The sequence below is a fragment of the Physeter macrocephalus genome, chromosome 16 (assembly GCF_002837175.3).
Source record: "Physeter macrocephalus isolate SW-GA chromosome 16, ASM283717v5, whole genome shotgun sequence".
In the NCBI taxonomy this organism is placed as follows: domain Eukaryota; kingdom Metazoa; phylum Chordata; class Mammalia; order Artiodactyla; family Physeteridae; genus Physeter; species Physeter macrocephalus.
Window position 1 is genome coordinate 56,494,539 of NC_041229.1, and position 14,416 is coordinate 56,508,954.

The 14,416-nt window shown below is 37.7% G+C and overlaps 1 protein-coding gene across 17 annotated transcripts in view; it reads right to left on the reverse strand.

The window, feature by feature from the left end:
• The window catches only part of EMSY (EMSY transcriptional repressor, BRCA2 interacting), a 97,971-nt gene that overhangs the window by 53,900 nt on the left and 29,655 nt on the right, over positions 1 to 14,416 (reverse strand). For all 17 annotated transcript variants that reach the window (XM_055091581.1, XM_055091587.1, XM_055091589.1 and 14 more), the window contains one exon: positions 6,411 to 6,665. In XM_055091581.1, the coding sequence (XP_054947556.1) occupies positions 6,411 to 6,665 (255 nt within the window). The remainder of the gene's footprint in view (positions 1 to 6,410; positions 6,666 to 14,416) is intronic.

Consider the following 14,416-nt stretch of genomic DNA (forward strand, 5'->3'; position numbering starts at 1 on the left):
GGAAGATCCCACATGCCGCGGAGCGGCTGGGCCCGGGAGCCATGGCCGCTGAGCCTGCGCGTCCGGAGCCTGTGCTCCACAATGGGAGAGGCCACAACAGTGAGAGGCCCACGTACAGCAAAAAAAAAAAAAAAAAAAAAAAAAAAAAATTGACCTCAAAAAAGATATATAAATAGACAAGTTTCCTTGAAACAAAATTTTAAGAGCTCCTCCCCCTTCCCCCCCACATAGCAGGCCCAAATAGTTTCACAGGACAATTCTATGGTCCTTTAAAAAGAAAATAACTCCAATGTATTTAAAACCATTCCTCTCATCACAAGAAAAAAAATATGTAACTATGTGGTGATGGATATTAATTAAACTTATTGGAGTAATCATTTCATAATATATGCATATATCAAATCATTATGTTGTACATCTCAAACTAATACAATGTTATATGTGAATTATATCTCCACTTAAAATAAACTAACAACAAAAACCATTCCAGAGATTGATTTCTGACAAGAGAGCATAAGGAGCTTTGCTAACCTGCTAACCCAATGAAACTGGCAAAAATGATTTAAAAAAACAACCAATGAAAAGCTCTGGAAATGGTCCTAAGACCAAATGAAGAAACATCTATTCAAGAATCCACAGAGGGCTTCCCTGGTGGCACAGTGGTTGAGGGTCTGCCTGCTGATGTGGGTGACACGGGTTCGAGCTCTGGTCTGGGAGGATCCCACATGCCACGGAGCAACTAGGCCCATGAGCCACAACTACTGAGCCTGCGCGTATGGAGCTTGTGCTCCGCGACAAGAGAGGCTGTGACAGTGAGAGGCCCACGCACCGCGATGAAGAGTGGCCCCCGCTCGCCGCAACTAGAGAAAGCCCACGCACAGAAACGAAGACCCAACACAGCCAAAAATAAATAAATAAATAAAATTAAAAAAAAAAAAAAAAAAAAAAAAAAAAAGAAAGAATACCCAGAAATATTTGGTAAGAACAGTGAAATCTATGACACTTAAACTAACACCTGTTCCTCCTCCCTCGCTACAGGTGAAGCAAGGACTGCTCTCCAGACTGCTGCAGTCAAGAACACAGGGTTTCCTTCTACTCCAGCTCCCGGTTAGAGGGCTTTCTTCTGAGGAGCAGAAGGACTTCAGCTTATCTCTTTCTGCTCCCAGGCACCTGTTTTAAGACCCAGGCAACTGCAGTCAATAGGTGGGTACTCCCTTCTTCTGTCCAGCCCCCAGTTCATGGAACAAAGGCTCTACCTTGGGCACAGAGCCTCTGAGAATACTGGGGTCCTGACCACCACTGCCCTGGCTTGTGAGGGAGTGGCTCCACCAACCAAGGGAAGCAAGCTGAGAGGATCTCAGGCTGCTTGCCCAACCTCCCACACTTGCCTTCACTGAGTGCTCAGCTCCTAGAGAAGGGGTATCATTCAGAGAGAAGTCTGCCATTGACCCTACCCCCAGAGCTCCAGAGCTGCCTGAGGATAGAAACATGTCCTAAAACAGAAAGCTCCTAGCCTCTTCCCAGAGGAACTGACTTCATATGTAACAGAGCATGGAGAAGTTCAAGCCTAAGGGTGCTCTCAAAAACAGTGGAGGATGTGATGAAAGGCAACTAGAAGGAGAATCATGGATTTAATTAAGATACCTTCTACACTATAGGCCAGATAGTTTGCAGGAGAGAACTGAATAGTAAGGAAGCTGAGAGGAACGCTCCTATGGTCAGAACAAATATCAAAAATGGACCTTTGAGATTATTTCCTTCAAAGAAGCCACAATTTGGATGAGTTCGTAGAGCAACTTATGCTCCAGGAATTGTTGAAAAAAATAGAGCAATCAGTTAAGTCAGTGGAGTTTAACAGCTGGGTGTGGTCAGGAAAATAGGAAAAAGCCATACCAGTATCACTGTCACCTCAGAATGACTGGGCATACCCAGAGCTGTACCTCCTTGAGGAACAACAGCAGAGGCTTAACTTCAGCAAAATAATTGATCTAGTCACTAAACAACGAAGAACCATGCCAATAACAATAACAAATCAGGGGTGGGGGTAGGGGAAGATCAGTACCCAGCTACAATATATAATGTCTAATATCTGTATATCTAATATCTAAAATGTCCAGTTTCCAACAAAAACTTGCAAAGAAACATGAAAATATGACCCACACAGTGGAAAAAAAGCAGGCAATGGAAACTGTGAGAGCAACCAGATGTCAGACTTAACAACAACAAAAACACTTCAAAATAGCCATTACACATATGTTCACAGAACTAGAGGAAAGCATGATTACAGAAGTAAAAGAGGGTATGATGACAAAGTTGCATCAAATAGAGAATATTAATTAAGCAATAGAAATTAGAAAAAAGAACCAAATGGAAAATGCAGAGTTGAAAAGTACAATAACTGAAATAAAAAATTCACTAGAAGGCCTCAAGAATAGATTTGAACTGGCAGAAGAAAGAATTAGCAAATTTAAAGACAGATCAATTAGAGATTATGCAAGCTGAAGAATGGAAAGAAAAAAGAATGAAGAAAATGAACAGAAATGTGGAACACCATTAAGTGCACAACATATGTAATGTGACTACAAAAAGGAAGGAACAGAGAAAAAAGAGAAAAAGAAGTATTCAAAGAAGTAATGGCTGAAAATGTTCCATATTTATTGAAAAGCAATAACTTACACATCCAGGAAGCTAGACAAACAATGAATAAGATAAATACGAAGAGAACCACAAACAGGCACATCATACTAAAAATGCTGAAAGTCAAAGACAAGGAGAAAATTCTGAGACCATCAAGAGAACAACAATTTCCATTTACAAGGGGATTTCATTAAGGTTAGCAACTGACTTTTCAGTGGAAACAATGGAGGCCAGCAGGCAGTAGAATAATGTATTCAAAGTGCTCAAAGAATACCTGTCAACCAAGAATTCTATATCCAGCAAAGCTATCTTTCAAAAATGCAGATGAAATAGTCTTTACCAGATAAACAAAAATGGAGAGAGTTTGTTGCTAGCAGACCACCTTACACAGACACTCAAGGAAGTTCTATGAATAGAAGGAACAAGAAACAAAACAATGATATCCACTCTTGCCAGTTATATTCAACATTTTACCAGAGGTTCTAGTCAGGGAAATTAGGCAAGAAAAAGAAATACAAGGCATCCAGACTGTAACAGAAATTATCTCTCTTTGCAGATGATTTGATCTTTTATATAGAAAATCCTAAGGAATTCACTATAAACTATTAGAACTAAAAAGTGAGTTCAGCTAAGTTGCAGGTACAAAATCAACAAAAAATCAGTTGCATCTCTATACATTAGCAATGAGTAATCCAAAAGATGAAATTAACAGTTCCATTTACAACAGCTACAAAAATAAAATACTTAGAAATAAATTAACAAAAGAAGTATAAAATTTATACACTAAGAACCACACATTTCAACACTGTTGAAAGAAATTAAAGATCTAAATAAACACAAAAACATCCCATGTTCATGGATCAGAAGATTTAACATTATAAAGATGGTAATACTCCTCAATTGATCTACAGATTCAATGCAAACCCCATGAGATTCTCGGCTGATTTCTTTGTAGAAATTGACAAGCTGATTCCAAAATTCTTACAGAATTGCAAGGGACCCAGAATAGCCAAAACTATCTTTTAAAAAAGAACAAAATAGGAATACTCACACTTCCTGATTTCAAAACAATGTAAATCAATGGTAATCAAATCAGCATACAAATAGACATATAATGGAACAGAATTGAGAATCCAGAAATAAAGTCATACATGTGCTCAGTGGATTTTCAACAAGGGTGTCGAGACCATTCAATGGGGGGGGAAAGACAGTCTTTTTAACAAATGGTATTGGGACAATCGAAGAGCCATGCGTGAAAGAATGAAGTGGGATCCTTATTTCACACCATAACAAAATTAATCAAAATAGATCAAAGACCTAAATTTAAGAGGCAAAATTATCAATCTCTTAGGGAAAAAAATAAGGATAAATCTTTATAACCTGGGATTTGGCAAAAGATTCTTAAATACAATACCAAAAGCACAGGCAACAAAAGAAAAAATAAATTGTACATTACCAAAATTAAACATGTTTGTGTTTCAAAGGATATCATCAAGAAAGTGAAAAGACAACCCACAGAATGGGAGGAAATATTTGTAATTCATGTACCTGATAAAGGTTGAATATCTAAAATATGTATAGTAAAAAAAAAAAACCCTCATACAATTCAATGATAAAAAGACAAATAACTCAATTAAAAAGTGGCAAAGGATATAAATAGATATTTCTCCAAGGAAGATATATAAAGGGCCAATAAGCATATGAAAAGATGGTCAACACCATTAGTCATCAGAGAAATGCAAATCAAAACCACAATGAAATACCACTTCACACAAACTGGGATGGCTAGAATCAAAAAGTCACAGACTAGCAAGTGTTATCAACGGACAAGTGGATAAACAAAATGTGAATTATTATTTGGCCATAAGGAGGAATGAAGTACTAATACATGCTACTTCACGGATGAACCTTAAACACTGTTAAGTAAATGAAGCCAGTCACAAAAGATCACATATTATATGATTCCATTCACATAAAAATCCAGAATATAGAAATCTAGAGACAGAAAGTAGATTAGTGGTTGCTTAGGGCTGGAGAGGTTGTCATGGTGAATAGGGAGTGATAGCTAAATGGTACAGGGTTTCTTTTGGAATTGATGAAAATGTTCTAAAATCAACTGTAGTGATGGTTGCACATATCTGTGAATATACTACCTACCACTGAACTGTACACTTTAAATCAGTTAATTGAATGGTATGTGAATTATATCTCAATAAAGCTGTCCTTTAAAAGAAAAAATTCCAGAGCGTTTTAAAAAGGAAAACTTTACTATTCTTTCTTGGAAGCACACATACCATTGAAACTAAAGCCTGACAGAGACTGCAGGCAAAGAGGAAACTACAGACCGATTTCCCTATGTCTATCGATGCATTACTATCCATACCTCATACTAGGTACGAGGCAGTGGAGAAATGGTACAAACTTCCAGTCAAAAGGTACAAACTTCCAGTTATAAGATAAATAAGTGCTGGGGATGTAACAATGTACAGCATGATGACTATAGTTAAGAATACTGCATTGTATATTTGGAAGTTGCTAAGAGAGTAAATCTTAAAGTTCTCATCACAAGAAAAAAAACTGTAACTATGTGTAGTAATAGATGCTAACTTATTGTGGTAATCATTTTGCAATAGATATATATATCAAATCATTATGTTATACCTAAAACTAATACAAGGTTATGTGTCAATTACATCTCAAAAAATAATAATAAAATGTTCCTATCAAAAAATAAAACAAGGGACTTCCCTGGTGGTGCAGTGGTTAAGAATCCACCTACCAACGCAGGGGATATGGGTTCAATCCCTGGTCCAGGAAGCTCCCACATTCCGTGGAGCAACTAAGCCTGTGCGCCACAACTACTGAGCTCACATGCCACAACTACTGAAACCCGGGCACCTAGAGCCCATGCTCCACAACAAAAAGCAGCCACCTCAATGAGAAGCCCACACACCACAATAAAGAGCAGCTCCCGCTTGAAGCAACTAGAGAAAGCCTGTGCACAGCAACAAAGATCCAATGTAGCCATAAATAAATAAATAAAATAAAATAAAATAAAACAAACAAAAAACTGAAAATGTCAGTATCTCCCAAAGTCCTTTTCTACCACCAAATAAAATCCAGCTTCAGTGGAGGAAAAAAATCCATTTTCTTTTCTTAAAGATATTAAGTACATTAAGAGGCTTTTTCGTCTCCCTGTATCTAAGCCTCCATCCTACCTGCCTCTCTATTCAATACTTTTATGATTCGATAACTTAACAGTAATTGCCTCCTACCCCTGCATTCCCACTGTGCTAGAGATGTTTTTGATAAACTGCTAAATTGTTATACCACAAACTTCTTCACTGTACACAATGTCTTTCAATCTTAGCACCTCTGCCCATGACAAATTTATGCCAGATTCACAATATGGCCTCTAACACAAGACTCCCAAGACTAATTTTTCCACTGCTCACTTCCCATAACCCCAATGGGCTCCAAAGTATAGTTCTAAAGTCTGGGTTTGTTTCCTCGGCTTCCTTTATCTCTTCTGAGAGTTCACTGAAAAAAACCTCTTCCTGCTGTGCAAACAGCTTTTTTCTCCCTTCTCTATTCCCAAGCACCAGTTTTCTCTATGTAAGTATTTTCAACAGGAGGGTCTCAAAATATATTTTGGAATTAAAACTCTAATGCTTGAGGAAACTGTATGTGGAAGTGAATCCATATATATCGCAATCTTCAGAGAACTGGTGACTGGGGAAGAAGTACCATCTCCTGAAACATTTTCCATTTACCTGACTCCTGTTTGATTTGAATGGTAGGCTTGATACCAGGTGGCAAAGGAGACTGCTGAGGCTGTTGCTGATGAGATACTGGAGAAGGCTGGGCCACCTGTTGCTGTGTCTGTTGCTGTACTTGATGTAACTGCTGCTTAGGAGACTGTTGATGCTGTTTAGGAAACTGTGCAAGAATCTGAGTTGGGGCACCCACTAAGCTTTTGGGAGAAGGAAGTCTGGTTGATGCCATTTTGATTGCTGATGTAGATACACCTATAGAAGAGTAAGGATTAGAACATTTAATAGTAAAACATAATTAAAGCTACTTCTGGTTATTGTAGTAAGTAATAGTTTAAAACTAGGTAAATCAACAAAAATAATGATTATTAAGCACCTAGTAAGTGTCAGATATAATGTGTATGGTATTTTACATATCTTATATCTAGTCCTCAAACTTTGCAAGGGAGGCATCATTGCTCTAACACTCAAAACACTAACTGATTCTCCCTTGGTGAAGAGTCAAAACAAAAGAAAGTATCAGGCAGGATGTTCTCACACATGTCTCTCAATAGGTTTTTCTCTTAAAAAACACAGGTTCTCAATGTGAATAAAAAAACACGGGTGGGATAGGGAGGGTGGGAGGGAGACACAAGAGGGAGGAGATATGGGGATATATGTATACGTATAGCTGATTCACTTTGTTATACAGCAGCAACTAACAACAATGTAAAGCAATTATACTCCAATAAAGATGTTTTTTTTTTAAAAAAAGAACAAAGCAAACTAGGTTTTGAATCTTATTTGTAATACAGTTTTTCGAATATTACTTTTCAGGTTCTAATGAGTCAATTTAAACATAGCATTAGACAAAATAATTCACACAGAAACATTCACCTTTTGAATTATTCAGCATGGCAAAGTACAACAGCTTTTCTATGTCTCATTTCCAATAATCTATAAATAAAATCATTTCTTGAGAACTGGGTCATTAAATAATCATGTGAAAAGTTACAAGTGGGCATACTACTCAATATATCCACAGCAAAAAAATTCTCGTGATACAAGGTTTTAAGACACTTCTTTTCAATGCAATACTAATATTAGCAAGCATGCATAGGTAGCAAATACCAACAATTTTCAGTAAAGATGTGTAAGTCTGACAGAAATTCTTCCCTCTCCAAGATTTTTCATCAGTAATCTTATAATTCATCAACAACACAATAGGACTATTATCTGTAAGTAAATTAATACTCCTCACAGAAAGAACCTAGACTATAACTCTCCGTATCAACTTTTTGAGCACTGATAAAACAATGAAAAGAAACTGATAAATTGATGGCCTAATTACCAAGTTCCAATTATCAAATTGGCTATTTCACTCCTTCCTCCACCACAGCCCCACTATGACATTTACATTGTATTACAGAAAAAATTTTAAATAATATCACATTTTTATGTAAAATGTTTCTGGAGAATAATAAAAATGAAGAAGAAGCCTTGAGAAGTCACTCTGACTCTCTCAGGTTCCCCATATGTTGAATTTTCCTTGCCCTATAATTCTCTAAGGGTTGCTATATGGATCAGGTAAAATCATAGATTGAGGAATAGTTTGAGAGAAGACAAAAGAAAAATGTAGTCAGAATCACTTGGAGGGCTTACTCACATTACTTACACATTCTCCTGCCTTGCCCACTCCCATCCCTCCCTGAATGCTAGGATCTTGGTGACATGTGTATGTTATACTGCTTAGTTGTACTGAACTAGATTATCTCTGGAGCCCTTTTCAGTACCAACATTTTATAACTTAATGAATATAAAGTGCTATTCAAGTAAAAGACACTATTTTTAAACTATTTGAAAACTTTAACCTTTATATTGCATTCATAATGAACTCTTGTATTAACTGAGGTAAACTGTGCACATGAGTAACTCCTTAACTAATCTATGTTCTCTATATCCTTTTATATAGGAAAAGTATCTAATGTAAAGGCAGTCAGGGTGACTTCAGAATCAGAGAACTGTGTTCAAATTATGTCTTCAACACATAAACTCATAATAGCTGTGTGATCTTATTAAAGTACTTAATTCCTTTAGATATTTATTCATTCAATAAAAACTTACTGAGCATATACTTTATGCTATATCCTTGGGAAGCTCTTTTGTACCCATGAAACAGTCCCTACCTTCAGGAAGTTTAGAGAAGACAATCAAATGATCACACAAATCTATCATTACAAATTGTAATAAATGTTATTTTTGTTTTAACAAATAAAAAGCCCCTTTCCTCTTCCTTTTGCTCTTCGATTCACAAAAATTTAGCGCTAAAACCATTCAGATGCTGCAAAGCACAACGGACAACTAGATGGCTAAGCAAAATAATGGCTAAGCATGGGGTGTTAGAACCCACTGCAGAGACTGACTGAGCATGGGAGTCAGAATCCAAGTAGGTTGAGGAGGGAGGACATGCTGTGGGAGCTCAGGGTACAGTGCCACATACAGAGTTAGAACTCAAGTAGGATAAAGAGGGGTTCCATGAATGTGAGCCACCTAGTACAAGGTCTCAAAGCTTGAGCAGGATGTCCACAGGAAGGGGTGGGATCAGAGTCCAAACTGGGTGAAGAAGACTTCTGGGTAGGAGGGTGGCCTGGCACAGGTGTCAGAATTGAGCAGGGTGAGAAAGACATCATGCAAAAGGGTAACGTGGGGAAAGTGTCAGAACTCAGGTGGAGTGAAGTAGAAGTCTGCAAGATGTCAGAACCTGAGTGGAATGAGGAAGGTATCTGCATGAAGGTAGAGGCAACAGCAGCCAACAATGACAGATTGGTTATAGAGTGGGGAACTGATAAAATAAGTAAGTATATGAAAGATAATGGAAGCTAGGTTTTTTAAGAAGAAGGGAGAAAACTAGAATTAACAAGCAGAGTTTGAAATTGGACATATCAGTATGGACCCAAAGTTTTCAACATACAGAAATAAATATAGATGTATATACGTGAATGTGTGTATAAATCTATATGCAGACACACACACACACACACACACACACACACACACACACACCCTAGCAATGAGCATATCTAGCACCCAAATTTTCTTCTAATTATCACTTTCCACTAAAATGAATCAGGGCTCCTTAGAGAAATGGCTAAACCAAGGACTAGAGTAGGAAAAGTACATGAGGTTGGTAAATATAAAAGACTCCCCCCCACCTTTCTGTAATTTCTTTAAAAGAAAATTGACTGTTTAAAGCAAAAGTAGTTAACAATGCAATGTGGGGTTTATGATATATATAATTTAAATGTATGATAACCGGAGTGCAAGGATGAGAGAGCGGAAATAGAAATAGAAGTGTATTATTCTAAGATTCTAACACAATATGGGAAGTTGAAGACAGACTGTTACAATTTACAATGTATAATGTAAGCTCTAGAGCTGAGTTCTTAACCAGGGCAATTGTGCTCTCCCTTTTGCCCCTGGATATTTGGCAATCACTAGAGACATGTTTTATTGTCATGAGAGGAGAGTGTGCTACTGGTATCTAGTAGGTAAAAGCCAGGAATGCTGATGAACATCCTATAATGCACAAGTCAGCCCCTCATAACAAAAAATTATCTGGTTCAAAATGTCCATATGTGGAGGTTGAGAACCCTACCCTAAGCAATATTTAAAAAAGAAAAAAAAATGTAGAGCTAATAAGCCAATGTAAGAGATAAAATGGAATCCTTTTTCTTAAAAAAATCAATAAATCCAAAGGAAGCCAGTAAAATGGGAGAAAAGAAAGCAAAGAATACAGAAAACAAATAGAAAACAATTATTAAGATAGTAGACCTAAACTCAATCATATTGATAATTATATCGAATATAAATGGACTAAACACTTCAATTAAGAGGCAAAGATGGTCAGAATGGATAAAAAAGTAAGGGCTGACTATACAATGTTCATAAGAGATGCATTTTAAATACAAAGGCACAGATGGGTTAAAAGTAAACAGATGAGGGCTTCCCTGGTGGCGCAGTGGTTGCGCGTCCGCCTGCCAATGCAGGGGAACTGGGTTCGCGCCCCGGTCTGGGAGGATCCCACATGCCGCGGAGCGGCTGGGCCCGTGAGCCATGGCCGCTGAGCCTGCGCGTCCGGAGCCTGTGCTCCGCAACGGGAGAGGCCACGACAGGGGGAGGCCCACATACCACAAAAAAAAAAAAAAAAAAAAAAAAAGTAAACTGATGAAAAATATGATGCAAACCCTAATTATAAGAAAGTTGGAGTAGCTACATTAATATCAGAAAAGGTAAACACCAAAATAAGGAGTACTGCCAGAGAAAAAGAGCAATGTTTCATAATAAAAAGGAAGTCAATTCATCAAGAATATACAACAATCCTAAACGTGCATGCACCTAATAACAGAGCTCAAAATATGTGCGACAACAACTGACAAAGGGAAAAATGTACAAACCCACAATTACAGCTGGAGGTTTTTACACTCCTCTCAATAACTGATACTACAAATAGATGCCGCCCAAAACAGGAAAATTTGATCAATTTGTCTTTTGTGGTTGTGTCAAAAGAATTTAGGAGCCAACTTGAAGAGGCTCCCACTGCAACAGATTGGACAATTTGAGCACCAAAACAATATTTGTGATGGATTGACAGACATCAGAAATCTTAATGATATGGAACAAAAATCTTATTGGTCACTGAACCATCTAATTATCTGAAAACATATAAATAAACGGAAATAATTCCTGTATGAACTGTACCTCAGTATAACCCATGGTAGTGAGTTAAAGTTCTTTAAGAATTCCAGCTAATAAATGAAGAAAATGAAGATAAAATTCATTTTGCAACTACCAATAAAATAATGATCTAGGGAAAGATTACCAATAGCTATAAAAACATTTGGTAATACTTGTATCTACCGATTAATGTTAATATCATTAGAGACCAGACATGTGCCTCCTAAAATGATGCAACAGGAAGTACACTTAAATACACTTATAGGTACACATCAGGAATACCACTTATCGAACGTTCATTCCCCATATCTCCAAAAACAATCAGACTTGAATCTGATCAATTTCTTGATTTAACTACCAGTTTTATGGAAATATAAACAGGAGAGGGGCTTCCCTGGTGGCACAGCAGTTAAGAATCCGCCTGCCAATACAGGGGACATGGGTTCGAGCCCTGGCCCGGGAAGATCTCACATGCCATGGAGCAACTAAGCCCGTGCACCACAACTACTGAGCCTGCACTCTAGAGCCCGTGAGCCACAACTACTGAAGCCCACACGCCTAGAGCCCATGCTCCACAACAAGAGAAGCCTGTGCACCTCAAGGAAGAGTAGCTCCCACTTGCCACAACCAGAGAAAAGCCCGTGCGCAGCAACAAAGACCCAATGCAGACAAAAATAAAATAAATAAATTTAATTTTTAAAAATAATAGGAGAACTTGTTAAACCATGGGAATTAAAATCAGCAAAACTCAGACTACGGGAAACTCTCAGGAAAAATGACTCATTTCTTCAACAAATAATTTTAAAAGAAAAGAAAAAAACAGAAGAGGGACCCATGAGTTTAAAAAGATATAACCATATCAATCAATGTGTGGACCTTATTTAGATCATACTTTTAAAAAAAATTTGTATGTGCTTCCCTGGTGGCGCAGTGGTTGAGAATCTGCCTGCCAATGCAGGGGACACGGGTTCGAGCCCTGGTCTGGGAAGGTCCCACATGCCACGGAGCAACCAGGCCCGTGAGCCACACTACTGAGCCTGCACGTCTGGAGCTTGTGCTCCGCAACAAGAGAGGCCGCGATAGTGAAGAGGCCCACGCACCGCGATGAAGAGTGGCCCCCGCTCGCCGCAACTAGAGAAAGCCCTCACACAGAAACGAAGACCCAACACAGCCATAAATAAATAAATAAATAAAAATTTTTTTAAAAAAAAGAAAATAAATTTGTTAAAAAAGAATTTTTTTTATGACATGATCGAGGAAATTTGGATACTATTTTATTGTATGAAGAAATTGTTAAAAATTCTAGATGTGATAGTGGTATTGTGAGTTGTGATACATACTGAAGTATTTATAACTGAAATTATATGATATTTGGGATTTGCTTCAAAACATTCCGGGTCGCTGATGTGTAGAGGAAAATAGCAGGTACAGATGAAACAAGACTGACGATGTGTTGCTCATCCTTGAAGCTAGGTAATGGGTACAATGAGGGTTCATTTTACTATTCTATTCACTTATGTGTTTGGAATTTTCCATAATAAAAAAGAAAATTTCAGTTATCCTGTTTCGTGGATGACCAATTCAGAATAAGCATTCTAATTGGTAGAATTTAAGACTTCCTGTATGAGCCAACCATACACAATCCCCCTACTCCCCACCTCTGGAACCATCTCTACACTTACAAACATGGAGTCAGCCACGAAGTTATTGCTACTAAGACTCTTCCCCGTTTACGACCAGCTGCCCATATAAGACTAACCAGAGACAGATACATCAGCTCTAAAACAGTCTGTCTCTAGTCCCCAACAGAAGCAGACACTGAATGCCCTTGTCCCCTAGGTACCCACACAAGAGCTGCTAAAGAAGCCTTGCAGTCAGAATCACAACTGCAGTTTATATATTACCACTTCCACTAACATTTACCTTTTTAAAAGAAAATGACTTAATTTCCTTAGCACTTATATCTAAATTAAATATCTCAAACAAAAACCCAAAATAATCATATAGTTTCCTTGAGTATCTACATTTGGATAGTTTACTTTTACATCTTTCATGCTGTATTGAATTTATGAGAAATCTTTGAGATGTCTAGCTCCCCTAAAATGACTTAGGACTCAAAGAGATATAGGATGTTAAGAAAGAAAGGAGAAAATAGGGAAGTCATAAGTTCCCAAGAGATTCAGAAGATAGTTGGAGAAATATAAGAATGAAAAACAGAAGCATGGAATATTCATTTTGCTTAAAAATATTTTGATAGTAACTAAAAGAAATACACCTCTTATCTCAAATAATAACAATTTCCTTGGAAGAACAGTAATCCTTCTAGTACAGCAACACTTTGGCAAACTGTGTGATGAGCACTAGAAGGGAACAACAACTATCAACGGATGATAACTTTGATACAGGCATCAGTCAGGTGAGGAAACAGGTGGTCTTTCCTTCTCTCATCACCTTGAAATTTTTAAATGGTGAATTTGGATCATGTTTGCAACCAACATTTATATAGATTTTCTATATAAAATTATTTCTATTTTTAATAATACTATGTTGTAGTTTATTGCTGCACAAACAGAAAGGTTGGAATGGTTTATTTAAATTACTTAAGGTAACAAATAAAAGAAAATTTCAAGCCTACTATTTCCTATCATTGACTGAGACATTAAATGGGTATTGGAGGCAGAAAATGACAGATGCTCTCACATCCTACCAGTTAGACCTGCAGAATGAATGAATAGTGACTGCATCTGCATCTATGTAACCTCTTCCTTGCTAACAGTTATATGGAACACACTAAAATTACTAAATTATGAAAAACACTGTTTTCCTATTTGAGCGCCTGCATCACCACTAGTTCATAAACTAGGATATTTCCAAGTCTCAGCCTATCTTAAGCTATATATTGTGCAAGTAAAATTCAATGAAAACGAATACTAAATACTGTTGTATATTGCTTCTGTGCTCCTTTTGAAAGACTACAACCATGGCTATGAATTCTGTATAATAAATGGCTCCCTCTGATTCCCATCTTAAGACTTACCAACACTATAAAAAGAAAATTCTGACAGTGTGCTATCTGCTCTTTATATGAGAGGAACACAAAGATATGGAAGAGGGCTTCCCTGGTGGCGCAGTGGTTGCGAGTCTGCCTGCCGATGCAGGGAACACGGGTTCGTGCCCCGGTCCGGGAGGATCCCACATGCTGCGGAGCGGCTGGGCCCGTGAGCCATGGCCGCTGAGCCTGTGCTTCCAGAGCCTGTGCTCCACAACGGGAGAGGCCACAACAGTAAGAGGCC